We start from the raw sequence: 26,557 nt of genomic DNA on the forward strand, positions 1-26,557 counted from the left end.
CAGTTAGGTCGAGACTTGCACCGCGCCGTGCTCAGTAGTACACCACGGCTTCGTGCCGGTCAGGGAGGTGGGGTTACTGTGCTGCTGTCTCCGAGCTCTTACGGCGCCCGGAGGGAACGTGCAGGGAGATGCGTCCGTGCGCAGCGATAGGTCGGTGCGTGGTAATTTACGCCAACTTCACTTTATATTGCAGACCCCCAGTTAATCTGGAGTAAGAGTGTCCACACAGCGCTTTGGCCTGAAAGACCCACACCTGTCCCTAGTGCGTGTGGTACCGGCGCGAGCGGACACAAGCCCTGACCCCCTGCCCTCAGAGCACGGCGGGGGGGGGGCTGTCCCTGAGGAAGACTACATTTCCCACCCGCCCCTGCGAGCCCACGTGACCGGCCGCGGCCCAATGGCAAGTGGCCAGGGGACCTTATATCCTCCCCCGGGCGGGGGGGCCTCTTCCTTTCGCCGCGGCGGCGCGACGCAAGATGGCGGTGCAGATCTCCAAGAAGCGCAAGGTGAGCGCGGCGGGCGGCCCCCAGCGGCCGCGGAGCCCGGCCACAGCGGCCGGGCTGGGAGCCGGGGAGCGCCCGGCAGGGCCCGGGCAGCGGGGCGGGGCTGCCGGGGCGGCGGCGGGGGCGGATGGAGACGGATGAAAGGCCGGGCCCGGCCGGGCGCAACATGGCGGCTCCCTGCGGCGCGTGGGGCCTGGGCCTGGGCCTGGGGGAGGCCGGCTCCCCAGCCCGCGGCGCGGAGCCTGTGCGGGGCTGGAAGGAGGCGCCGGGGAGGCGGCCCGGAAGCGCCCCGCTCCCGGGGCGGCCGCTGGCAGGAGAGTCGAGTCGCCCGCGTGGCTGAAAGCAGCCGCTCGTTCCCGCTTGCGTAGAGGCCAGGGCTCCGCTCCGCGCTTGGCCCCTGGGCAGAGGGTCCCCGCGTTGGGGAAGCGGGTTTCAGGCCCCTTGGGGCGAGGGCCGGTGTCCTATCAGAGCGTATAAACCTTTCGCTCTTTCCTCCCTGCAGCAGAACAGCCAGACAGTATTTCCTCCCTGCAGCAAAACAGCCAGACAGCGTTTCATAAAGTAGGCCCTGGAGCTGGCAGAGTAAAACTCAGATTTCCAGTGAGTTTGGTCTGCGGAGCTTATCAGAAGTGGAGACACGTAGGGTTAAGGCCTTGGTCACCCCAGGGCTAGTAACCTGGTGTGAAACCCTCTAACGTCCATAACTAATATAGATGCAAAGTAGGGATCAAATCATGCCAAACTTGTAACCAGGTGTAATGTTTCCTGTCAAGTGTTTTCAGGGTCAGGGCCCGGGTTTAAGCAGTAAAACTACTTATTGATTGGGGGTAGTCTGAAATAATTAACTTCTTAAAATTCACACTGGCTAGGAAGAGCTGCCATTTGGAAAAGTGAAACAAAGCATGGTTTTATCAGCTAGTTTTGAGCTTGGTTTTAGCTGGATTTGTTTGAAGTCTTGGTCTGATCATTATTAAGGGATTACACTGATGTTAGAAGTGTAGTCTCTAAAGCAGGGTTGAGACAAATTTGGCCTTTCATAGGGAGTGTTTTTGCTGTTCTGTGAAGATAAATGTAGACTCTGAGCTGTTCAGCCAGCACCTTCAACTAGCAATGAAACTTTACTTAGAAAACTTATTTGTGAACTGTTAAACATAGCTTGACTTGTTCTGTTTTCTGTTTTAGTTTGTCGCTGATGGTATCTTCAAAGCTGAGCTAAATGAGTTTCTGACTCGTGAGTTAGCTGAAGATGGATACTCTGGAGTAGAGGTCCGAGTTACTCCAACGAGGACTGAAATTATCATCCTTGCTACCAGGTAATTGAAACTTGCTCCTTATTCTTTCACAGCGTTCATCAGGAGCCAGAATCTGTGACACTTGTGTATAATCCTGCTATACGTGACCGTATTTCTTTGGAAAGATGGTAACCAGAAAATGTGAATGAAATTAAGAAATGGTGAATAAATGCCCATATATTAGGGGAAACTTCCTTGTGATGAGGGTAGACTGTGGAATTGTCTCTGGGAATGTCTCTGGGAATCCCCATTTAGTCGGTCATTTAAAACTAGACTTGGCACAGTAATATACTGTGGTACATTGGCATGGAGAAAAAATTAAATCCTCAAATAGGTTTTACTTCACAGCTACAGATTTCAATAAACGTGTTTACTTTATTCAGAACACAAAACGTTCTTGGTGAGAAGGGACGCCGAATCCGTGAGCTGACTGCTGTTGTACAGAAAAGGTTTGGATTTCCTGAAGGAAGCGTTGAGGTAAGTGGCTTTTCTCTTTTTATTGTCTCATTTTCTGATGATACTTTAAAATGAGCCTTGATGTTGCTTTTGATTACATCAGGTCTAGAAAAGGCATTAATTTAATGTGACAACAATTTAAAAGTCACACATCTGTCTGCATATGTGTTATCAACAGTCATCACAAGTAAGGTTTAATAGTATTGGATATGAGGCATTAGATTTTCACTTTTTCTCTCCACCAATGGAGATGCATTGGTGCTAGAAGACCAAAAATGGGGAATGTATTATGACCTGTAGCAGGTTTGAGTTAGAATGGATCCTTGTTAGCTAATGCTACTGGTTCTTGTCTTTTACTTCATGCAAAACTGATGGCTTCTGTTGATCGGGGGTTCTCAAACTGCGGGTCGGGACCCCTCAGGGGGTTGCAAGGTGTCAGCCTCCACCCCAAATCCCACTTTGCCTCCGGCATTTATAATGGTGTTAAATATATAAAAAAATGTTATTAATGCATAAGGGGGGGTCGCACTCGGAGGCTTGCTATGTGAAAGGGGTCACCAGTACAAAAGTTTTGAGAACCACTGCTGTTGATTATTGTAACTAGTTTGTGAAACTCATTGTCACAAGGTACCTTTGAGGCCTAGATTGTGATGGGTAACAGCATCCAGAGTACAGCAATAAGAATTAAAACAGAGTTTGCAAGGACTGTAAAACTGGGTCCATTTGTAAGAGCAAAAACTGTTATCTGATGGAGTTTAGGAAGAAACTTTTCCTCTCTGGAGGCTATTACATAGTTGCCTACCATGTTTCCTGTAAAGAATCTGCTGCTAGCTACTGTTGGAGATGCTGCTGCTGGTAGGATCTGTGTTAATGCGATTCTTAGCTTTCTTTTCCCCATCACACAAAGCTAATTGTTTTATGGAACTTTGATTAAACTTCATTGGGAGAAATTGCCAGGTGACTGTGACCATGTTGACTTTTTTGTCCTGTGCTTTGCTTAGGACTTACACTTTCAACCTCACTTTCTGACTGTGATCTCTTTATTAGGCTTTCAATTGTCCCAGAGTGCTGGGCATGTCTGGTAGGATGCTCCTCCAAGCACAGCCCAGCATACCATAGCCACCCTGCAGGATGCATCACCAGCGCTGTCCATAGTTGGACACCTCTGGAAGATTGCACCTCCAGGGCTGTCTAACATTCTGGGCTGTCTAACGTTCTGGGCTGGCTTGGTAGGATTGCACCTCCAGGACTGCACCAAGCATGCCTTAATGGTGCCTTGGTTTTCAAAGAAGCATCACTAGGATGTCTCAGCTCAACATGAGGAGCAGAGGACAAACACCAAAGCACCACAATCTGTTGTCTAAGTATCAAGGAACTTAGTGGGTTACTGGATGCAAAGGAGGGGGAGCACAGAGGGCAGTTGAGGCTCCTGTTACCTGTATGCATGAAGTCTGCTAACCTTCACTGTTGTAACTGTTTCTGAGCACTGTTCCTTGTTTTGTAGCTCTATGCTGAGAAGGTGGCCACAAGAGGTCTTTGTGCTATTGCCCAAGCAGAATCCTTGCGTTACAAACTTCTGGGAGGTTTAGCAGTGCGTCGGTAAGTGCAGAAGTGTAATAAAATGGTCTGTAGATGTAAAAGAGTAAAGTGACTGGGAGCACTGTGGGTTCTGATCCCAGCTCTGACACTTGCTCTGTGGCTTTGAGGAAAATTCTTTAACCACTGTGTTTGTGGACTGGGACTAATGCATGCATTACGCAGGTTAAGTTAGGATTGACAGAATAAAGCTGTAAAGTGCTATTATCTAATTTTTCCTGAATATTAATTATCTAGGTGGTAAATTTCAGAGTAGCAGCCGTGTTAGTCTGTATCCGCAAAAAGAAAAGGAGTGCTTGTGGCACCTTGGAGACTAACCAATTTATTTGTTGCATCCGATGAAGTGAGCTGTAGTTCACGAAAGCTTATGCTCAGATAAATTTGTTAGTCTCTAAGGTGCCACAAGTACTCTGGTAGATTTCTTATTTCAAAAGTAGATTTTTTTTTTTTTTTAAAAGCCACTGTTACACTCCAGCAAACTTAAAACAAATTTTAATTAGTTTATTTGAACTGCCATTTCTGTGTTGTGTTTAAACACAAGGCTGTTGATAGCACATAGCATAACTAAGTATTAAATAAAACATGGTTTGTTTAGGGCTGTCACAATTGGCAATAAAATTCACTATTAGTTTTAATATAGAACTTGCCCTGTTACTGAGGGGATTAGTAAGAGAGTGCAGGCTAAGTCAAACATGAAAAGCTTATATTTACACCCATTTATTCGGAATGGTGGGGGCGAAATATTAGCAAAGATGGCGCTTCGGTCTCAAACAAAGCTGTGTAGGAAATGAATTGTGGTTTAAATGACCTGTGGTCTCACATGTTAAGATCCCTTCAGTGATGATACGATGACGAGTCAGAAAAGGGATATGTATCCTGTTAAGTGTACCCTTTGTAGTGTCATGTTCTGTGATGCTGCGCGTGGGTTCCTTGGCAGGGTGGTCCTGTTCAGTGGATGATTTAGAGGCATTTGTCTGAGAAGGGATGGAGAGCCAGAATTTTCCACCTCAATAGGCTGTCCAGTGCTTTTATTTTATGTAATTACATGTAGTAGCAACCAGAGCCCATTGTGCTGAGCAGTGCACAATGCCCATAACATCTAAGCATAAGGTGAAGCAGGCACAGAATTCCCACTCTTGGAACTCTGGAGTGAAATAATTAGAAAAATTGCGTAAAAGTAAACAAGGCTGTGGGGCTGACAATGCTGCAACAGTCCCCTTTGGTGAAACTTACCTTTAACGAGAGCTGGATTTTTGGATCGGAATTTGATGGTTATGGAGGGTTTAGTTGGCACATTCCACAGCCATATCCCCTACTTGTGCAGTACACAGTGCTCTCTACAACCACTGAGTAGCTCTTTTCACTCCCCAAAGAGCCTGCTATGGCGTCCTCCGCTTCATCATGGAGAGTGGTGCTAAGGGTTGTGAGGTGGTGGTGTCCGGTAAACTCAGAGGCCAGCGAGCCAAGTCTATGAAGTTTGTGGATGGCCTGATGATCCACAGTGGAGATCCTGTAAACTACTATGTCGATACAGCTGTGCGCCACGTCCTCCTCAGGCAGGGTGAGTGTTTGGAATATGTATCCCCTTGCAATTGGCTGGCTCCCTGTATTCGCACTTAGTACCAGACAATCCTAAGTGCTGCCACTCTGCTGCTCCTTGGCAGCGTCCCTGCTGTCTGACAGCTACAGGAGTGGTCACTCCCAGAATTGCAGTGCATTTTCTGTTGCGCAGAGTATTCAGCTCTAACTGCTGCTAGTTCCTGGTACTTGTAATGCTGTTTTGCATTTTGAAATTACAATCCCTTACAGTCCGGGGCTGTCTTCTGTTTCACACATTTTGTCTAATGTGGCGCATCATCTGCTCTTGTCCTATATAAATAAATTGGAAATACACGTTAAACTGTCTTCAGCTGCCAGTAAAATTCCTAGTTAGCAAGTTATGACTGGTGCTTAGTAGTACCGTACTATGGGTCAGCACATCAGCTAGTTGTGTTTTCCTGCAGCAGCATTGCCTATCAGTTAGTCAGTCACTTTGGATATGTATACATCTATATTCAAAGTTTCTAATCGTTAGCCCAGAAAATACATACATTTTTCACAGTGCTGTATAGATTGTTCCTGTAATCCCTTTGGGAGGAGGTAGGACACTATTATCCCAATCATGCAGATGGGGAAAGTGGGACTTGCCCGAGTTTACACAGTAACTGGCAGTCACGTTTTCCAGCAAGCTAGACTCTGCTGTCTCTTGATGTAAGGCTTGATGATCAGACATGGACTTTAAAAGTGAGCTGCAAAAGGAAAATGAGCTTTTATGCTTCAAGAGATAAAGGAGGCCTGAAAGGACTTTTGTTTCAGAAATACTGAGGTTGGGTTGTAGCATTTTTGTTGGAGGATTCTCTAGAACAGTTGTTCTCAGCCTTTTCCGTGTGATAATCCGATGTGACAACAGAAAGTTTTGGGACTCTCCCATCTAGCCATAAAGAAAGGCAGGGCAAGCTGGTTTGCGATCCCAGGTTGAGTACCTGTGCTGCAAGGGTGTCTCTACACTGCAGCCAGGAGTAAAACTCCCAGCCTGGCAGTGTGACAAAAATTTTAAAAAAATCACTCTTATTTTTATTTTAGTTGGCTTGATTTTTTTTATTATTTTATTTTTAATCCTGTTTGAAATGAAATGAAATCTGAATTTAATACAAAATATTTTAAGGCCTAAATTTATTGTACTCTCAAAACATTTTAAATAAATAAATATTCTGAATACATGAGCCTGTAGTTGAGTTAAGGCTGCCTTTCTATATAAAGAAAGAAATCCAGGAAAACATCTAACTTTTGAGGTCATGCTTTATAAACATGGCACAACTGGTAATGAACTATAGTAAGGGCTTGATCCTGTGGGGGCCCCAGGAGCGGTGCTAGTGTGTACAAGACACTGGCAAAGTGACTTGCAAGACTGTCATTTTCAAGAAACTTAGTGAGTAGGATCTTAAGCTCCAGTCACTTTCACTTAGACATACTTGAAAATTTTCCCCTGACTGACCTGAAATAATCAGTGCAATTCACTGACTACAGTGAATTCCTCTGTGTAATAGATCATTTAGTTGTAAATGTGAAACGTATTCTGATAAGTGTTGCATGCTGTTCTGTATTTAAATTCCAGTTACCATCCTAATGTAGCTTGACGCAAATTGTGCTACGAGTTCATTATCTAGTAAAGAAGCAATATATCATTCTCCACTTTCTAACATACTAAAAACGTACAGTTAATAATCTGAAACTAGAAACTAAATCATTCTTAAATAAATGTTGGTTGTTGTATAGCCTCCTAGGTAGCAAAAAGATGTACCAAATCTAGTGTAAAGGCTCTAGTTGTAAATAAACGTTTATTAAGGGTTATATCAACCAATGAGAGTGCACCTTTCTGTAGCAGAGAACTGAAGTACAAATGGAAAAGTTGTTTAAAATAGATTTAAATCGAGGCCTTCCACTTGGTGATATAAATAATTGTTTAAATCGCCCTGGTTTAAATCAATCCTCCTGCAGCCAGGGTAGACTGACTTGAGCTAGTGCGCTAAAAGTAGCCATGTGCATATTGCAGCTGAGGCTGGAACTTGGGCCCTCAAGTGTAGGGGTCAGGTGTAGCTGAGCCCTGCTGGCGCGAGTCTGTCGCCCTGGGCTGGGAGGCTCACTTCAACCAGCAGTGGGGGCAATGCCCTAGGTGACTGAAGAGCTACTGGAATTAGTGAGACTGAAATCTAAGTAGTTGAGAGAAGAAAGGATTTTAAGTCACTGTTCAAAACGTGTTAGCTACCTACTTAACCCCTGTTCCTGAGAAGCATTTGGGATAAAATTGACTTTGGTTTTATAAAATACCACTGAAAGCCAAGTAGTCCCACCCCAGATCTCTAATCATCCCAGGGCTCCTGGCAGAAACAAAATGCAAGACTAGATAGTCCTGATATTTTTTTCTATGGTAAAAAGCATGAGGGAGAATGTAAAAGTCTTTCAGGTCTATATAATTAAAGCTTCAAAAAGGATGCAAACTATTTTTTACTCTTCGGGTCACTAAGTGATTGTCACATGTGAGCGAACAGTCCTTGAACATGAGATGAGAGCAGTTATCTTACCTGATATCCCTTCAGTGATGATACGATGACGAGTCAGAAAGGACATTTCTTGTGTAAGTGTAGCCTGTTCAGTGCCATGTTCTTTGGTACTGTGCTTAGGTTACCTTAGCAGAGTGTCCTGTTCATTGGATGATTTTGAGGCATTTGTCTGAGAAGGGATACAGAGACTATTTATAAATTAGCACAGGAAACTGGGGTTTAAAGCTCCCACTTTGTGAGAGAGCAGTGCATGAAACGATGAAAGGAAAATTACTGGACTAGTTTTGTTCTATGCCTTCGTACGCCTAAAGGGTGTTGTTAATTCACACTAATAACTGAGTCCTAGTACAGATTACCCAAAGTGTAAGTTTTATGTGGATGTTGGAAGCTCCCACTGAATAAACATGGCAATGTTTTAGAACTTGTATCAGTTCAGCATCTGAATGTATACAGAGCATCTTATCTCCTTTAAATGCAATGACCACAGTTATAATATTGCACTTTTTTCAGGTGTGCTGGGTATTAAAGTAAAGATTATGTTGCCTTGGGACCCAAGTGGGAAGATTGGACCCAAGAAACCGCTGCCAGACCATGTCAGCATTGTGGAGCCCAAGGAAGAGATCTTACCCACCACACCCATCTCAGAGCAGAAAGGTGGCAAACCAGAACAGCCAGCCATGCCTCAGCCAGTTCCCACTGCATAATGGGTAAGTGACCTTGATCTGTGACTCTGAAATGGTAGAAACTAGTGTGATGCCCATCAGAAATGATCATTTTTATTCTAGCAAAGATAACAGTAAGGGCTACCAAGCCTCATGCTTTGAGGTAGAGATTGATCTTCTGCTGGAGTCAGGAACAAACAAACAGTTAGATGCATTATCTGAGTTTCTCCAAAGAGTTCTGTGTGGCCCTGTGGCCAGAATGGGACACATGCAGGGCATTAAACCATTGGTCTGTTCAGGAATAATGCTCCTATGTTGCTTTGAAAATCAGCATTAAGCCACAAATTTGCTAATCGGTCAAATGTAAAATAAAATTTTAAAAAGTTGAGTACAGAAATACATGGGCTGTTATAAAGACTGACCTGTTCAATCAGTAGCTCCCGACCATCCTGTCGCTCTGTATTTGTTCCTCTCCATTTCTAGGGTGCACCCAGTCTTTGACTGCAAGGTCAGTTGCTACAGTGCAGGGTCTGGGGTGATGGAGTGGAAAGTAAGGGCAATAGGTAAGGAACCTAGTTTTGTGAAGTGTTTGAGGCGATTGTGGTGGGTGGAGCACTGTGTAACTCCGTACCATTGCTGCATTACTAAACCAGTTAACATCAGCCCTTCAGTGAAGATATGATGATGAGTCTGAAAAGAGATATTTGTCCAAGTGCCCTGTACCATGTTATGTTCTATATCATGGATTTCAGGACCTTGAGTCAGAGTCCTTGACTGATCACTTCTGGGTTATTTGTCTGAGAAGGGTTATAGCAAAAGAGGCCTCGAACTTAGTGCTCAGACACTAACGGTGAAATTCCAACAAGGATGAAAACTGAGTTATACTTCTTAGGAATCCTTACCCAAAGTTTCCCATGATACTCTACCCTGACCTTTTTCCTCTTTTCTGCCAGCTGGTATACTTGGGATAACCTGCCTTGTGATATGAACCCAACTCTCTGTCAGAAACTTCTGAAAGCACCTGTATCATTCACACCTATACTATGTTACAGTCTGTAAAATTTGCACCATCTTTTCTCCTTATACCAGCTCATGTTCTAAGATTTCAAACACTTCATAGATTTAACCAATAAAGTGCAGGTCTATTCAGTGACTGTAATGATACAATCTCACTCAATAGATCTGTTCCTGTGTGTATTCAGTCATAGCTGCAAACATGTCTGGATATTTTTTCTCCTGTTGAAGCAGTTTACAAACAAATACAACAAATCACTGGATCATTGATCCCTGCTTCAGGAATTTTATTTGTAAAATCGAAGTATACTTAACGCTCGTTACATTTCCTTGGATTACTTTGGTCCCTTAATTTGTAATCTGACCGATCATTAGAGGCAATGACAAGTGTGTGGATAATGCTAGGGAAGTAAAGGGGACCATTTGTACTTAGTGAAACCACAATTGCTTTCACAATCATGTCAGGAATCCGCCTCACTGAGCTCGTTTTAGACCTGTTACAGTGGTGGAATGCTGTGGCCTGGCTGGTAATGGCAGTCCAGGGGAGCGTCAGACCAGCAGGATATTTTGGGGTCAGGATGACTAATAACTTTACAGTGATCACTGAAATTTGTGCTCTCGTTAAGTGTTTTGTTTTTTGTTGTAGGATTTTTCAACACTTGGAAGGAGAAGGTGGACTGTGGCCCGTGAAAGGATCTTAATAAAATCATAAAAGACAGTGTAATGTGGAGACTCTTCTTTTGATCAGTGTAGGTCTTTAAAAGTTTTGCCTCCAAGTTCTCTGGAAATTTTGCCCATCCCAAGTTCCTTTTTTTCCTACCACCTTTTGGGGTGAACTGTCAGATGTCAAGCTAAACAGAATCAGGCCGGGTCAGTGTGCTTCTCTGACTCTGGCCACAGTCTGGTGCGTAGGCCTCACGAATGTCCCTTAAATTGGAGTTATGACTCCTCGGTGACACTAATTTTATGCCAAGTGACTTAAAAAAGGGCCGGAGGTGCGGATGTTAATCCTAGTTGCGGAAATGCACTTGGAGACATCTTCACTTCAGCATTGCTGTGTGCTGTTAGCCAGCTGCTTTTTGGTGTTCGGTAAAGTTCACGCCCAAAAGCATTTTGTGAAAGAGGCTACATGAGTTTGGTGTATTGAGGCTTGCAGTTTTTTAGACTCTTGGAGATTTTAATGAATTGAGAGTTCAGTGTGAACCCTGAGATGCAAAATTTTTGTAACCTCTTAGGAGTTGAAGGTGGTTCTACGTGGCACTGGAAAGAGCTTTTTTCATTTGGATTTGCGGTAAAATAGGAGTTAAAGTGTGTTGTGATTTTTTTTCATCATCTCTGTACAAAAGAAACCTTTTTAATGGACTGGCTCCAGGTCTGTAGGATAAACTCAAGTAGTAGATCTTACCGTATTCGAAAATACAACTAAACTGTTCCCTGGCGAGAATTTCATTGGTGTTTACTCAGCATACAGTAGTGTATGCCAGGTCTAAGTCTTTGCGTTAGATTGCTCTGGGAATTCAGCAAGTTAGGAGGTATGAATTTCCTCTCATTTAAACCTGACTGTCCTTGTATATGTTAAAGACCACTGTTTCTGAACTGGCAGGGGGTTGGAGAAAATGTATTCATGAAACGCAGGTGAAGAGAACAAAAGGCAATTGGGTCATTAAATCTTTAAATCTTATTGCAACCCGAAGAGAAAAATCTTGCTCCCCCCCTTCCCACAACACCCTTACCCATAAAGGTCAATGTTTCTTTTGTTAACCTCTTCAAGCACATGCAAATTACATAGGTGTATCATTGATACATTTACTCTTTTATGGTAAATGAAAGGATTGTGAAAATGTCTTTGAATAAGAGGTCATGACTGAGAGATACTGCACTAGCCAGCGTTTCTCAAATGTGGCCACTGAAGGCTTTTCTTGCGGCCACAGATTCCTGGGTGATTATTTGGGGGGTGGGGGAGCAGTGGCCCCTCCTCTAGGACCACTAGCAGGGGTTGGGTCCTTCTCTTTCTCTCCTCTTTCCCCCCCCCCCCCCCAAGCCACAAATGCTGGAGGATCAGGCAGCCAGAGTGAGATCCCCACCTTCCCAGGGGTGGTGGGGCTTGGACTTCTGGCTTCAGCCCTAGGGTGGTGGGCTGCAGGCTCCGGCTGTGGGGCTTTGGGCTCTGGGACCCAGCCCTGCGACAGCGGGTGCCAGCCCTGACCTCCCCTCCCCTCCGTTGTCCCTGGCCCTCATTGCCTCTCTGCCTATCTCCCCATCCAGGGCTTACTTTGTTCCTCCACTTGCTGGGGCTGAGTAAATTTGCTGTGAAAAGTGATACTTGTATGTTAATATCACTTTTTCGCTGCCTCCCAGCTAGCTAGCAAGTCTGCTTCTGTGAAAAGTGATAGTAACAAACATACAAATATGGCTTTTCACAGTAGCAGACTTCCTAGCCACCAGGTCTAATTTTTTTTAAAAAGCAACCAAAACAAAAACATGCAAAGCACCTTATTTGTGTTTCAATCCTGTGTAAGTCCAGGAAAAAATGGAGACCACTGCAATTATTTTTATTATTGAGTTTGCAGAAAGCCCTGTGTAAATAAATATATATAAATTTACAATGATTTGAACATGTTTTTTCTAAAGTTAATCAAGTATTTAAGGAAAAATTGTCAGAGTGGCCACCAGCAAGAATTGGTGGCCGCACTTAGACCACAAAAAGAAGTGTTGTGAGAACCCCTGCACTAAGCAGACAATTACAGGGCAGCCGTGCTCCCTCCCCCTGTGAGCACTGGAGAATCAGCTCTTGGGTTGTCGGTCGGGCATGTCCGAAACTTATTTGGTATACTGGAGTATACGAAAGAAAGTAATACTTAAAATAGCTTCTGCTACATTATGCAAGGCTGTCCAACTATCTTAAATATAATATCCAGGCCTATATAAGAGCCTCGAGCCAAGGAGCATAGCTTACACTGGTCTATACATTTGCGCCACTGTGGAAGCTATAATAGTCAGTTCAGTAACAGGCTTTTAACCATGAATTCCACATGTCTTTGCTAACTTCATTTGTTAGACTGAAAAGTGTGTATCCATTCCTAACACTGGATATAATGCATTAGGCTACCTACAGTTTTTAGGTTCACAGTGGAAATAAATAGTTGAACTCTGCATTATAAATTCCTGGTAGGCGCTCTGATTCTTCTCATTTAGGTGCCTCTTAATCTACATATTGCTGTGATAAAATGAGAAATACTGAAATGTGAAAATTCTCCCAGTGTTATATACATTAGCACTCCCCTTGAGCCTTGTTCTTGTGCAAAAAAAATACTGTAGCCAGAAGTGTTGTGCAATCAAAAGAGGGAAAGAGAGAGTGGTTAATGGGATTTCACTAGTAGCCTGTAACTGGTCCATATGCTTAAAAGAAACCCTATGTGCTACAGCCATGCAGGGGAAGTGCCAGGTAGATGCCATGGATTAGGGAAGTAAGGAATACTTGATTACCCTGCCCTAGTACCCTTCCCATTATTGCCCTGTGCTGCAAAAACAGAATTTCTTATAAAGATACAGTAAACTACTTCTACTAAAAGGAAAAACGCCTTTGTGGCCAGAAGGTGTCAGTAGAGTAGTTGGTCTACGTTTTAGGGCCAGAAGGGACATTTTAGCATAACCTGTATAACACAAGCCTGGGCATTTCACCCGGTTACTCTTGTAAATGTATTCGTCTCAATCCTGCTTGCTAGAGTTATGCTAATAAAAATATTAAGTTTCAGAACCACAGAATACATAAATTTGCTGAGAATTTTACCATTAACTTCTTGAAGAAAATTCATTTTAGTAAGTTAGAGCAATTCTTCTGTCATCTTAACAGGTTTGCTCTCTTGGTTGACTATAGATCCTATTGTTTGCATTCTAATAGTACCTTGAGGCTCCAATTAGGAGAGAGATGTACTTGTCCTGGCTGCTGTACAAATGTATAAAAGACCTACTGCATCAGTGTGTTTGCTAAATGACTGTAGTGACAGATTTACTCTTGCAAACCATCAGACTAGATAATCTAATGATCCCTTCTAGCCTTAAACTCCTGTGGCGAGAAAGGGCTGGTGGCAGTCCTCTCTCCCCATCGCAGCCTGCACCCCAAACCCCTCATCTCTAGCTCCACCCCAGAGCTTGCACCCCAACCCTCTGCCCCAGCCCTACCACATACATTTTATGTGCACCAATATGAAGGTGATGTGTGTCACATAACTTCCACATTGGTGCACATAGCAAAATTCATTCCACACATGGGTGGGAAAAATTAAAGGGAACGCTGGCCCCATGGGTTTTTCCTGCAGTCACAACAGTCTCCTGGGCAGAGATGGGGCAGGGGGCAAAGCTGCAGCCCTTCCCTGCAACACCCAGTTGCTCTGGGAGCAGGCTTCAGCCTCCTGCATCCTCAGCCAGGCCCAGTTGCTCTGGCACTGGGCTTCACTCTATTTCTCCCCCTCCCTTCCTGTCTTCAGCCTCAGGGCTCTGGGGGTGGGCATGAGCACCCCCCACTTCAGCCTTGGGGCTCTGACAGCAGGCTCTGGTCTTCAGCTCAGGGCAGAGGGACTTCAGGAAGGCCAGCCTTACTAGGTGCTGTGGCAAGGAGCAGTGTAAGTATGGGGTGTGAGGCTGCAGGATGGAGCTTGGGGCAATGGGGGGGAAGCAGTGGTGCCCAGGAGGGTGATGGGGAGCCGTGGAGGTCTGGGGTAGGCAGCAGGGGCCAGAGGTGATAGGTGGGGAACTGGGGGAGTTGCCAGGGGCGCCAAAATACAACTACATTATTGAGTCTGCAAAATAAAAAAAAAACAAACCCTACATCAATCAATTACAATGATTTGGCCATGAATATGTGCATATTTAATTAAGTTAATAATTTGAGGAACATTTGTAAGAGCCACCACCAGCAAGAGTCGATGGCTGCAGTCTGAGGCCACCAAAATTTTTGTTGTGAGAAGCCCTGAACTAAATCGTTACCTACGGCTTGGCCTGCTCTAGAAAATACCAGCATAGGAATGTTGGGCAAGGCTGTGAAGCTAGCATGCCCCTGACTGACACAACCTGCAGGGTACATGCAGCTACGGTGCTGGAAGAGTGCTGCTTTCAGCTTCGCTAACATTTGGGGGAGCCGTGGTATTCCTGCAGCAACAGAAAACACCACGGTCGGTGTAGGCTGCGTCTGGACTACAGGGCTTTACCTAAACTCTGAGACTAGAACTCTTTGTCAGCTAGATGAAAAGCCTAACATAACACCATCCAAGAGCTGGAAATTCAGCAGCAAAATTCAAATTGAAAATAAGACACATTTGTAACAGTGTGGGTGACTATTTGTATTACTGTGGTACCCATTAGAACTGGTCATCAAAGCGGGGGATGGGTGGTAAATTCTTCATCAGTTGGAGTCTTTCTATCAAGATTGGGAGTCTTTCTAAAAGGCCAGTTCAGCATGAGTTGTAGGGCTAGATGTAGGAATTGCTGCATGTGAGCTGTGTCTGTTATGTAGAACATCAGGCTAGATTGCATAATGGTGCTTTGTGGCCTTAAAATCTATTAAGCTTCCTGGGATCTGCAGAAAGTTCCTGATGACACAAGTCCAAAAGAGCCTGGTTTAATGTTAAGGTCCTTAACGCTGAGTTTTGGGGACTGGGAGTAGAAAGAGCTCGCTTTGTAAATTGTGACTGGTTGAGCCATGAAACCCTTTGGTATTGTCTTACAGCTACTTTTAAGATTAGCCTGCCCCACTCCATCTCTGCGCTCCTTTCCTCTTCCAGTACCTCAGATAGCCTCCTACTGTAATCTTCATGCTATTTTCCCTGGTGTTCCTTTTGCCTTAGAACTGAAGAAGAGTTGTATAAACTCAACAGCCTGTCCCTTAGACCAACAGAAGTTGGTCCAATAAAAGATGCCCTCACCTACCTCAATTCTCTCAGACCTGCCTGTCATTTCAATTCTTCTTCAGAACACAAAGCCTAGCGGGTTCATCCACCAAGGAAAGCGCTGTGGCTAAAATCTGCGCTGTCAGATTATAGCACAGGGTGGTGTGTGATACAGTGTGCAAGCAGTGTCCAGTGGTTAAAGTAGAAGTGTGGACCAATGAGACATCTTGCCTTGTTTGCATGGGGGCTGCCCATTGTTTCAGTTGGAATTGAGGGTGCTTCAAGCATGTGGCTGGTGTTACCAGCTAATGGGGTCACGCAGAGGATGGAGGCAGTGGGAGGGGTCTATTCTTGGCTTTACCATATTTTCTTTGTAATTGTTTTTTTAAAGTCTGCCTTTTCTCCAGCCACACACTGAGGGTCAAGGCACTGAGCAGTCGCAGCTCCTGTTAACTTCAGAAGGCAGATGACTAACCACTCTGCTGTTTCCCTGTGTCAGAGGAGTGGAGAGGCTAAATGAATGTTCATAAAGTGCTGCTCTGATTGTTGGGAGAATGGTATATTCTGAATTACAAGATGAATAATAAACCCAGGTTTGATTTAAGTGGACAGGGCAGAGACCTGTAGGACAAGCTTCAACACCCAGATGAGGTTTTGCAGATAAACCCCTTGAACCAATTGCTTACAGCCAATGAAGGATTCAAACAATCCAGGCCTTCATGGTCACAAATTGCACCCACCACACATGCCAAGATTAATTGAAAAAGTTTAATTGCAAAATTATACAACTCATAGTTTTGTGATACAAGAATTCAAAACAGGGGGAAAAAAGCTGACACTTCCATTCACATGATGCAAATAGACACTCTCCCAGTGTTTTCCACACTCCCACCCACCCCCATCCTGTATAATTGTGCAACAGACATGGGTTTCAGTGCACAGATTTGTCTGAGCATGCACACTGCAATATTTTGTGCATTCTGATACATGCCTCACCCACCCCCCACCCTGTTGGAGATGATTGTCAAAACTCAAACTCGAGGTGTTAAGGACAGCATTGCCCTCTGGGCTGACTTGTATGTGATTTTGGCATATATGCTTCACTTTACTTTTGTAACATCATCTACTTAAAGAGACAAGATCAGGTCAAATCTTGGCCCCCAGATTTAGGTATATACCCAAAATTCAGATCAACAGGAAAGGCTGGGGTTTTTAAAACTATTGTGGAAGTCAAATTTACCAATTAAACCTCTGTCAGCCTCTGAAATCCAGATGCTGCAGGATTGGGCTTGTGCTTGAGAACTTGAAAGTGAAATAGACTAGAAAGTGACTGTAACCAGTCCAGTTTCCCTGTCCACCCTAACTGCAATCAGCTTCAGTGACATAGAAAGTAGATTAAACTGAAGAAAAAAAAAAATCTAACCCTTTGTTCCAGTTTTGCTGTGACAGTGAGAGAGAGAGAAGTGTTAGACACACACTTAGGAATTTGTGGGATCAGGACCATTTTTTTTTTTTTAAATACAAGCTTCAACCTGATAATGTCCCTTGAGGAAATTCACTTTGATCCATCAACTCTAGGCTGGAGTTGGATCATGAGACTTCCCACCAATAAATATAAAAATGCCTAGCTATAAATACAAATGTTACCTTATGTGCCCTAGGCAGGTCAGCCATTGGGGAGTGAACCCTCTTGGAAAGAGGAATGTGTAGAAAAGGTCTTTAGGAAGCCAGGCTATGGAAGATCTAAAGCCTTCCTATTTTAGAAAAAGGAAATGAAGGGTCTGAGCCAGCTCCCACTGAGAGGTGTCAGCAGGAGTCTTCCCCTTGGGAGATGGTTTGGGCTCTAACTTTCTAGTTGCAGAGAGAAATCTTCAAAATATAAACTGTGTTTCTTGCCCAGTCTATCCTGACAAACTGAAACAGAAGCACCACGAGACGTGAACTTCCTCCCCTCCTTTCTAAGGGGCTAATGAAACCTTTCGAGGGTGGGCCCAGTGCTGGTGAGAGTTGGCTGCTTGGTAGCCCCCCAGCCCGAAATCCTCTTGATCCACAGAGCAGATAGAGCATGCTAGCTGCAGAGCAAATCACCCCTCCCCCAGCTGCACCTCACCTCTGCTGAAGGGACCACCTGAAAAAGGGTCTTTTAATCTCTATGGCCCATGCTGTCCTGGGCCCCTTTGCTGAGACATCTCACTGCTGAGTGATTTAAGGTGGATTTTTTTTTAAATAGAGTATTCCCAGAGAAGCAGATTTTTGCAAGATTTCAGCTGTCCATGGGTAAGGAGTGGAGAGGTTTTTACTTTGTGTTCAACTGGAAGTATTTGGGGGGAAGATAACACACATTTCAGAGCGTGGCTAAGTGGTTTAGAAGGTACAGGGAAAATTCTACTTGTATCTATGTTCATAGGTGGGCCCCTGCATCAGAGCACCTACTGACTTGTATGGCTCTTACAGTCTGTTTCCCTCTCCTAAAGTAACCAAAATGGTTAAACTAACTCCTGGAGGCTCACTTCTCTCCTTACATCTGCATCTGGCAGCAGTGCCTCCATTGCAAAGCGGGAGCACACTCAGTCCCTGCCCCTCTCTTTAACAAGCAAGATGCAGGCAGAAGAACTTCAAGGAGCGAACAGATAAAGGGATCGGCCCCCTGGCTTCCAGCTCAGCCAAGAAACCCACAGTACAAGGAACCAGGAACAATCTATGTGTGGCAGGAGGCAAGCTGTCCCCTAAGCACAAACCTGACGGAAGATATCAGGGAAGAAGGATGGGGAAGCAGCGCTCCATGTGTCTAGAACAAGGGGCATAACAGAGACTATGACGCAACTGTGTGGGCTGGTACCTTTACTGTGGCCTCAGCTGACAGTTTGCATCCTGGCAGCTGGTGCCATCATGCTTGGCATAAGGATTTATTCTACTGCAGGAAGGAGGAAGACGACACAGACCATAACCTAAAATCTCAGCAGATGTACCACTGATTGGGAACAGAATCCCAGTGAATTGCTCCCTCTCATCGTTCCTGGGCCTTTCACCCCCCTCCCTCCCTCCACCCCTGTTCCTCCCACGCATTTTCTTTTGGTGGAATATTCTGGCAAGGTAAAGTATGCTGGATTTAACATCAAAATGCACGCTGGTCCGGCTAGCACCCATCAGTTCGTAGAGAATACAAAAGAACATTTCCCCATTTAAAAAACCCTGCCAAAACCTGAAAATTCAAACTACAATTCATCGCGCATTTTGTCCCCTTTGGGCTTCACTAGCCTGCCAATGAAAAGAATGGAGTTGGTTTTATTGTCCTTGATCACAAAGACAAATGGGTGATCGGCGTAGAAGAGTTTCGGGTTCCTCATTTCTTCTCGGCCATAGATGTCAGCATCAAAGGGGTTCCCCTCAGTGTCCCACTCGAGGGCCGCGGCATGGAAGACGTTGGAAAGGTAGAGATCTTTCTTGCCTGAAATCTTGGACAGGTCAGCCTTGTTCTTGTCCATGGCTTCAGTCAAGCCAAGGTCCACCAAGTGTTTCTATGAAGAAAGACAGGCAGGTTAGACTCCTAAGGAAGACACTAATGTTCAATCATATGCTCAGCCAGCTAGATTCTGCTCTCAGTAGTGTAAATACAGAATAATACCCCGGTGCTCGAGAAATAGATCTAGATACCTGGGGGTGTTAACAGCAGGACGTGGCTCCTTGGATCCTGAAAGGAACAGGGGAGTTGGAGAAATTTTCCTCCCCCTTTTGCAAAAGTGTAAATGAGCTGGGTAAAATGACAATACATTGGGTTTAGCCCATAAACCCAGAGCCCAACTTGGAGCCAGGCACTCATTTAAGCAGAAGTGTTAGTCTAGGTTTCCACTGAATAGGGCAGTTAGTAAGTAATAAGCTTACCATGTATAGCAAGCCAACTTGTGTATAAAACACCTCTAGTTTCCCCATCTTCACTCCCTACTTTCAGGGCTGAAGAAGAGAATTTCTCAAGTGGGGATCTGGTTAGAACTACATATGCAGATATGATCAAATCTTCCTGTTCTGGGCTCCTCAAATATAGTTCTTATAGGTTGTGTTAGGGGGATCCGAATATATGTCCACTCAGGGAAGCTCCCAAGGCAGAAATAACAGGGTCCACTCTTCCCCCACCCTCCTGGTCTCTTACAACCTTCCCAACGTTGGCAGAAATTTCTCTGCTCATAAGCAAATCACATGTGCCAGCCTGTCCCTTCAAAGCAAAAGGTGGGATAAAGACCCAGGAACCACCCATAGCAGCCAGTCTGGTTTATGGCGTCAAGAGAGACTTTACCTGAAGATCATGGCTAACTTCCAAGCTGACTTTCGGCAAAGAAATGGCCACGGCTCTCTTCTTCAACTTGCCGATCCAAGTTTTCAGTTGCTCTCTGGTCAACAGCTTCTCAACTCTCTCCAGTGGCTCCACGTGGTTGGGCATAATGAAGATCATGCTGGAGAGTTTGTGAGCGAGAGGCATCTCCACAATCTGAAGTTTCTCTGCCTCATCATCAAAGTAGTTGTACAGACCTTTAAAGAAAAAAAGAGTAGCAAGCAGAGGCAATACTGGTGAGCCATGGGAAGCAGATAAAGCCACCTGATTCTGTTGCTAATTTCCCCCATGTTTTCAGTGGAGTGCAATCTGGGGACTGTCTAGTTTACTGGCCCAAAAGTAGACAAGTGTGGATAGTGACTGAGAGCTGCTACTATTCCAATCTCTGTTTGATGCCCCAATTCTAGATCCCCTATGGAATCTCTTCCTAATGGACAAGTTGTCCAGATCTAAAGCCACCAACATAAATGGCATTCCATCTGCTTGTCCTAAGATTTAAGCGTAAAGCTGCATAGTTCTGTCTCATCTGAAAGGCTATTGGGGAAAGAAAAACAGGTGAAACGCTGACCAACTGGGCTAATATAATATCTCTGTTGGAAATCAACAGGATGGATTTAGTCCAGTGGAACTTGGGGCAGGGAGCAAAAGCTAAAACTTACCTGTGCGGTGCATCATGGGAACTCCCACTGTGTAAGAACGGGTCACCATAAAGCCACGGTTGTCCACCATCTTGTGATGGAACCTCTCCTCCCAGTGAGCTATAATGGAGGAGGAGGAGAACCCATCAGTTAACAAGAAATTGGGAACAGGCTGTGTCATCATGCACAAATTTAACTCCAGTAGCCCCGTAAGGAATACACTAAACTGGTGAGCATCTCAGAACCCCCAGTTTGTTCGACCAAAGAGAACATGGGTATGTCTAGTGCAGTGTCTTGTCTCTGGCTTTAGAACAGATACTTTGGAGTTTAAAAAAAAATTCCCATTTTTGTTGTTGTGCTAACTTGGGGCGAGATTGGGACTAGCAAATTCCTTGCCACCCCTCACCCCCCAAAACAAACTTCTATCCTGCAGCCTGAAGTTTATTTACCAGGGCATCAATTTGGACCAATTTATTTAACATATGAACTCCTGAAGTTTCAGATGGAAAAACTAATTCACTTCCACTCCTAAAATAAGATTTCTGTTGCAAGCTCCAATGGCTCCAGTTTTTTACTCCAGTGCATTTCAGCGGAGAGGGAAAGATCTCTCCGATCCCTCCCTGTAGGACTTGAGCAAACTCTTTGAGCCTGTGTCTCCTCTCACTTGCCCCATTGTGTAACTCCACTGATTTACAACAGTGCAAATGGGAGCTGAATTAGGTCCTTTGCATCGTTTATGTCTAGATTAGGAAGAGGAGGTGAAGCCCGGTATTGGCTAGCGGGTGCCATCTGCACTTGATCACTCATCTCACTAGTTTAGAGCACCCTTGGCATTTAACTTACGCTTGAAGAACATGGCGTTGACGATCAGGGCCCCGTCGGTCTTCTCCACATTCGTGGTGACCTCTGGGAGCTTGCCATTGGTGGTCTGGGATGCCCACTCGTTGATGGATTTCAGGGCGCTCCTCTTGTCCCTGAAGTTGATCTTGGAGTGTTCATAGTTGTAATGCTTCTTGCTGCTCTTCACAAAGTCATCAGCAAAGCTGATGGAGCTGGGGCCATACAAGCGGTTCCCGAGCTTCCAGGTGACATTGCGGGCGGTGGAGTTGCTGACCTCGTTCAGGAGCTCCGACAGCCCACCGTGAATGTAGTCGTCGTTCAGCTTGTCGGCGCTGAGCACGGCCTTGGCTTGAGAGGCTGTGGTGTCCTTGCCACCGAGTGACACCAGGCCAAGCGAGGAGGCCACCACCACGGGAGACACGAGGATGTTCTCCATGTTCTTGTCTTTAGCCATCGTGTGGTAGAGGTTGAAGGCGAGAGTTGCGCTGCGGTCAGCTAAGGCGGCTGCCTTATCACTCAGCTTCTTATCTTCCGAGGGCACTGCAGCCACTAGGGCACAGAGGGCCAGAAGACTGGTCACCCACATGGCTTCCACTGAACACGACACTGCTGTGAACCTGCAAGGCAGCGAAAGGTTCAAAATCAGTCAGACTACAGTCCCTCCTAAAGCCACGTCAGCATCTAGACTAGTCTAAGCTCTAACGCTTCCGATTAACCCCATTCCTAGAATCCAGCATGGGAAGGTGAAATAGCATTCGTGATGCCAACTGATCTGCATCTGTGGTTCGCTTCCAATTTAATAACTTTAATAGGGTTCCAATTTCCAACCAGGCTTCAGCCCAGCGTCCTTTTTTTGCAGGTGCGAACCTACACCCTCAAAAATCGTCCATGCAATTACCTGCAGAAGGAAATTATACTGTGTGGAGAGCTAAATGGTAGCTAATGCTTGAGAGTCCAAACTGCACTCTGAAACGCAGGGCCTGTATATTTTGAATATAAGCCTGGTCTCTAACTGAATATTAACTCACTGGTTTGCTTTTGGAACTTTAAAGTGACATGATCAGGCAAGTTGGTTGGTTCAAAGACCTAGGCGATAGGATGGAGATCTCTTCAATTCTAGGACCGTGGTTCAAATCCAGCTCAAGTTAGGAGAGACTGAAGATCACTGCTGTTTGGCGGCCCAGCGGCCACCACAATCAAGGTAGAACATTGCAGGCTGGGATCAGTCATCTCTGCAGGCTACAACTCTGAACAGAAGATGAGGGTGGCTGAAACCCACTCTATTTTACACAAATCAGATTGAGCTCTTTAACCCCAGCAAGCTGCCCACATCTGAAGAAGCAAGTAGTCCCTGGTGTACACCCAAAGGCTGGCTAAGTGCTGCTGTCCTCCCTGCTGGGGTTGTACTTTGGGCTTGAGGGTGCTCCAAAAGGTCGAGAGAGCTCAAAATCGTCCCAAGCAAAGCTACCTGCTTATGTATATTAGGGGTTAAATTCCTTTTCTATGCCCGAGACTTTTTGTTGTATGACATTATCTTTGTGGTAGCCAAAGACCTAATGTTGAATTGTTCAGGCATCCTGCCAGGTGCTGTGATTGAGCTCCACGCTTTAGTCATTCTTCCCCCTGGCTGAGGCTGCTCTGAAGTTCAGTTCCTGGCATGCAGCGGCAAGCAGCAGCTGGAGTGGCAGCATTAGGGTTAAAGAAAACAGAACAGGAAACAGAGGTGGGCCCAAGGAATTACACACACAGAAGAAAGCATTTGTGCAAGCAGCTACAAGCAAACATGTTGCAGTTCACAGGATGGAAATTATACAGCCTTAGGGATAGGGTTAATTTACAGCCTAAGATCCGTTCAATAATAAGCCTTGTTGAAAGACTGAAAATGAAAAGCTACCAACTTCAATTTGCCCTCGCTATCCACAAGAAAGACTATTTAAGACACATACGCCAGTTTATAATCTCCCCGTCTGGATGTGGGGCTGGGATTATGCAGTTAAACAGTTTCAAACTTTTTTGTGTTTTTTTTTGTTTTGTTTTCTTCTTCTAAAGATACCTTGAAACTTTTTCATAGTGAGGTCAACGTTTGCCTTTTTCATTCTGAAAGAAAACAGATACAGAAAGTAGTTCCCTTGAGAATGGTGCCTGGTTTAAAGCATGTGCTAGATCTTTAGGACAGTTCCATTACTTCAGAGAGCAATGAAATCTAGCCACCATCCAGGAAGCCGCTGTGCCCAAACTTTGCCCGCAGAAGGGTTGAATCGACAAATGTCTAGGTCTCCCCAAGGACTAGGGAAATGCACAGTAACAACAGGTCTCAGCCTGTAAGCTCCACCCTGTTCTGAGCAATGTCTCCTACCCTTGAATTATGTGAAGGGGTTGTGTTAGTGAGACAACAGCATTGGCCTGTGTGTTATAATTTAGTGCCGCTCTTGGAGTCTCTAGGAGCTCATACTTGATAGCTTCCACTCACACCCTGCACTCCCCAGGGCCCCAGTCTGCCATGAGATGCATGCAGGCAGATCCTTGTGCCAGCGTGGCAGGTCTGTCTGGGATGGGAGTCATCTTGCAGGATCAGGGCCTTAGATCCCCCACCCCTCCCACACACACACACTAGATCAGAACAAACCACATAACAAAGTGACTCACACAAATGTAGTAAGTAAATGCCATTTGGGTGTTAGTAGAGATCTTGCACTAAGACAGCCGGAGGATTTGCATTTTGACACAGAGTTGCTTTTAGTTCATAATAAGAGAGAACAAAGAGCTGCACCCTTATCCCCTGGGCTGTGGCTTTTCTGCTCTGCAGCAGTTCACCCTTTGGGCAGGGCGACCCAGGGCTCCCGGGGATAGAGGAAGTAGCGGCCACTGGTTTAATGCTGGCTCTGAGCTGGAGACAGGAGCAGAGAGCTGATCCCTGGGACACTGCTATTTTATTCCTCCCCCTCATTTTATTTCGCTCTCCATTGCTTGGGCTACTTAAACCCAGGCATCTCTGCTCCCAGTGTCTTGAGGATCTGTGTGAGCATCATTGGCAGCTCCTGCCAATGGCTGCCTCTGGTGTGGGGCAGCCTGGAAGATGGACCCCTCCGGTGTGGGGCAGGAGAGGCTGCTGCCGCCCTTGGATCAGTGGAGCCCAGAACTGCCTCCCCTCTAACTGCAGGAAAGCAGCTGCTCCAGACCCCAAGTTTAATACCCTGCAGCCCCACACACAGCTGCCCCCACCCCTTTCCTCCCACATCCTCCACAGGGCCAGGGTGGGGCATGCAGCCCCCCAGAAATGCTCCATGCTGCCCCTCCCCACACCCCGTCAATCCCCAGGGAGGGGGGAGCCACCCCCACACCCAAACTTTCCAGGCTGCTGAACAGAGTCCTGGTGAGAGCCTCAGGTTTCATCTTAACACCAACCGTGTTCAAGCCCCCCGCCTCCCCCCAGTCCCATTCCCCGGCTCCTGCTCCCCTTCCACACGGGATTTCCCAGCAACCGGGAGATACTCCACAGGACCCACCCCCCTCCTCTACACCACTGATCTCCCCTAGCCCAGGGACAGTCCAGGCATCTCCCCTGACCGCCCCCCCACACTCACACACCCTGCTGCCGGGGGGACCCTCCGGGGTGTGCCCCCCCCACACACCCTGCTGCCGCGGGGACCCTCCGGGGTGTGCCCCCCCCCACACACACCCTGCTGCCGCGGGGACCCTCCGGGGTGTGCCCCCCCCCCCACACACATACCCTGCTGCCGCGGGGACCCTCCGGGGTGTGCCCCCCCCCCACACACACACACCCTGCTGCCGCGGGGACCCTCCGGGGAGTGTGTCCCTGTCCCCCCACACACACACCCCCTGCTGCCGCGGGGACCCTCCGGGGTGTCCCCCCCCTGCTGCCGCAGAAAAAGTCCGAGGTGTCCCCCCCCCCCCATGCACACACCCCCCCTGCTGCCGCGGGGACCCTCCGGGGTGTGTGTCTCCCCCCCCATGCACACACCCCCTGCTGCCGCGGGGACCCTCCGGGGTGTGTGTCTCCCCCCCCATGCACACACACCCTGCTGCCGCGGGGACCCTCCGGGGAGTGTCCCCCCACACACACACCCTGCTGCCGCGGGGACCCTCCGGGGAGTGTGTCCCTGTCCCCCCCCCACACACACACACACACCCTGCTGCTGCGGGGACCCTCCGGGGTGTTCCCCCCACCCTGCTGCCGCAGAAAAAGTCCGAGGTGTCCCCCCCCTATGCACACAGCTCCCCCCGCTGCTGCGGGGACCCTCCGGGGTGTGTGTCTCCCCCCCCATGCACACACCCCCTGCTGCCGCGGGGACCCTCCGGGAACACCCTCACCATACCCAGGAGATCCATGGGGCGCCCCCGCGTCTTGCTCCCGCTCCCCCGCGTCCCTGCCCGCAGCCCGGGGCTTGACCCTGCGGAGCCCCTCACCTGGAGGGGTCGCTCCTGCGCCGCGGGGGCTCGCGTCCGGCCTGGGGGTGCGGGGCTCGCGGGGCTGGGGCGCGGGGCCGGCGCGGCTGGCAGCGAGCGGAGCAGCCGGACTCCCCGGGTGCGCGTCCCTCTCTGCAGCGCCCAGCCCCGCGGAGGGGGCTATATAACCCGCCCAGAGAAACTTCCAGAAAGTTGGGGAAGTTGCACGTTTCAGTGGGAGGCTCTGAAGCTCCAAAAAAAAAAAGAAGGCCTTTGGAGCCTCCCACTGGCAGACGGCCCCTGTCCCCGGGAGCTGCTGCAGGGTCCTACTGCTTGGTGGGTTGCAGTCCTCTGGTGCGGGGCTGTGAACGGCCAAGCCCAGAGGTGCCCTGAATGAAGCAGCACTGGCTCTTCTCCCCAGGGTGCGGGTGGGGAGCTGAAGCTGAACATCTAAGGCCCTGATCCTCAAAGGTATTGAGGCAACTAACTCCTGTTGCTTTCTATAGGCGTTGGGCACCTAGCCCAGTAAGTGACTTCCTCAAAGCGATACAACTTGTCTGTGAGGAGCCGGGGCTGGAACTCAGGTGTCCCAAGTTTTAAGCGTTGTAGCCCAGCCACTGGACCATCTTTCCACACATCAGCCTCCTCTACGGTGCAGAGACAGACATGGCTCCTGCACCCCCATTGCTTACAAACCACAGCCCCGGTCCTTCAAGCAAGTAAGCCTGTGCATAACTTTATTCACTTGAGCCACCTCATAGAGCTTAGTGGGGCTACTGGCTTGATAAATCATAGAATATCAGGGTTGGAAGGGACCTCAGGAGATCATCTAGTCCA

At 47.0% G+C, this 26,557-nt stretch overlaps 2 protein-coding genes and 2 non-coding genes across 6 annotated transcripts; 3 read left to right on the forward strand and 1 right to left on the reverse strand.

Annotated features, from left to right (window-relative positions):
• The first annotated feature begins 399 nt into the window (after positions 1–399).
• RPS3 (ribosomal protein S3) lies at positions 400–10,341 on the forward strand. 2 transcript variants are annotated; one of them, XM_075126090.1, is made up of 7 exons: positions 400–506; positions 1,686–1,816; positions 2,179–2,272; positions 3,756–3,850; positions 5,221–5,408; positions 8,458–8,654; positions 9,093–10,341. In XM_075126090.1, the coding sequence occupies exons 1-6, from the start codon at positions 477–479 to the stop codon at positions 8,649–8,651; spliced, it is 732 nt and encodes a 243-aa protein (XP_074982191.1). In that variant the 5' UTR covers positions 400–476; the 3' UTR covers positions 8,652–8,654; positions 9,093–10,341. The 2 variants fall into 2 exon arrangements, with proteins under 2 accessions (XP_074982191.1, XP_048695701.1); XM_048839744.2 differs by having other exon boundaries at positions 10,270–10,341.
• On the forward strand, positions 4,680–4,830 carry LOC125630747 (small nucleolar RNA SNORD15). Its single transcript, XR_007354786.2, has one exon. It is a non-coding gene; the product is annotated as a small nucleolar RNA SNORD15 (small nucleolar RNA).
• On the forward strand, positions 7,978–8,125 carry LOC125630746 (small nucleolar RNA SNORD15). The gene has a single exon (XR_007354785.1). It is a non-coding gene; the product is annotated as a small nucleolar RNA SNORD15 (small nucleolar RNA).
• A 5,921-nt stretch (positions 10,342–16,262) lies between the features above and the next one.
• On the reverse strand, positions 16,263–25,853 carry SERPINH1 (serpin family H member 1). 2 transcript variants are annotated; one of them, XM_048839728.2, is made up of 6 exons: positions 25,742–25,853; positions 23,367–23,410; positions 21,317–21,930; positions 20,495–20,593; positions 19,800–20,032; positions 16,263–19,026 (listed from the first exon to the last, which is right to left on the reverse strand). In XM_048839728.2, the coding sequence occupies exons 3-6, from the start codon at positions 21,897–21,899 to the stop codon at positions 18,724–18,726; spliced, it is 1,218 nt and encodes a 405-aa protein (XP_048695685.1). In that variant the 5' UTR covers positions 21,900–21,930; positions 23,367–23,410; positions 25,742–25,853; the 3' UTR covers positions 16,263–18,723. The 2 variants fall into 2 exon arrangements, with proteins under 2 accessions (XP_048695685.1, XP_048695691.1); XM_048839734.2 differs by lacking the exon at positions 23,367–23,410 and having other exon boundaries at positions 25,742–25,852.
• Positions 25,854–26,557: the final 704 nt, after the last annotated feature.

This window comes from Caretta caretta, chromosome 1, assembly GCF_965140235.1.
Source record: "Caretta caretta isolate rCarCar2 chromosome 1, rCarCar1.hap1, whole genome shotgun sequence".
NCBI classification, from domain to species: domain Eukaryota; kingdom Metazoa; phylum Chordata; order Testudines; family Cheloniidae; genus Caretta; species Caretta caretta.

What these genes read in the sequence shown, in the direction of transcription:
- RPS3 (XM_075126090.1), top strand. Translation starts at nt 477, where the DNA reads ATGGCGGTGCAGATCTCCAAGAAGCGCAAG. An exon ending in AGATCTCCAAGAAGCGCAAG is followed by an intron (nt 507 to 1,685) that starts GTGAGCGCGGCG and finishes TTTCTGTTTTAG; the next exon opens with TTTGTCGCTGATGGTATCTT. An exon ending in GGAGGTTTAGCAGTGCGTCG is followed by an intron (nt 3,851 to 5,220) that starts GTAAGTGCAGAA and finishes CACTCCCCAAAG; the next exon opens with AGCCTGCTATGGCGTCCTCC.
- SERPINH1 (XM_048839728.2), bottom strand. Translation starts at nt 21,899, where the DNA reads ATGTGGGTGACCAGTCTTCTGGCCCTCTGTGCCCTAGTGGCTGCAGTG. An exon ending in TCCCATGATGCACCGCACAG is followed by an intron (nt 20,033 to 20,494) that starts GTAAGTTTTAGC and finishes TTTTCTTTAAAG; the next exon opens with GTCTGTACAACTACTTTGAT. An exon ending in AAGTTAGCCATGATCTTCAG is followed by an intron (nt 19,027 to 19,799) that starts GTAAAGTCTCTC and finishes CTTTCTTCATAG; the next exon opens with AAACACTTGGTGGACCTTGG.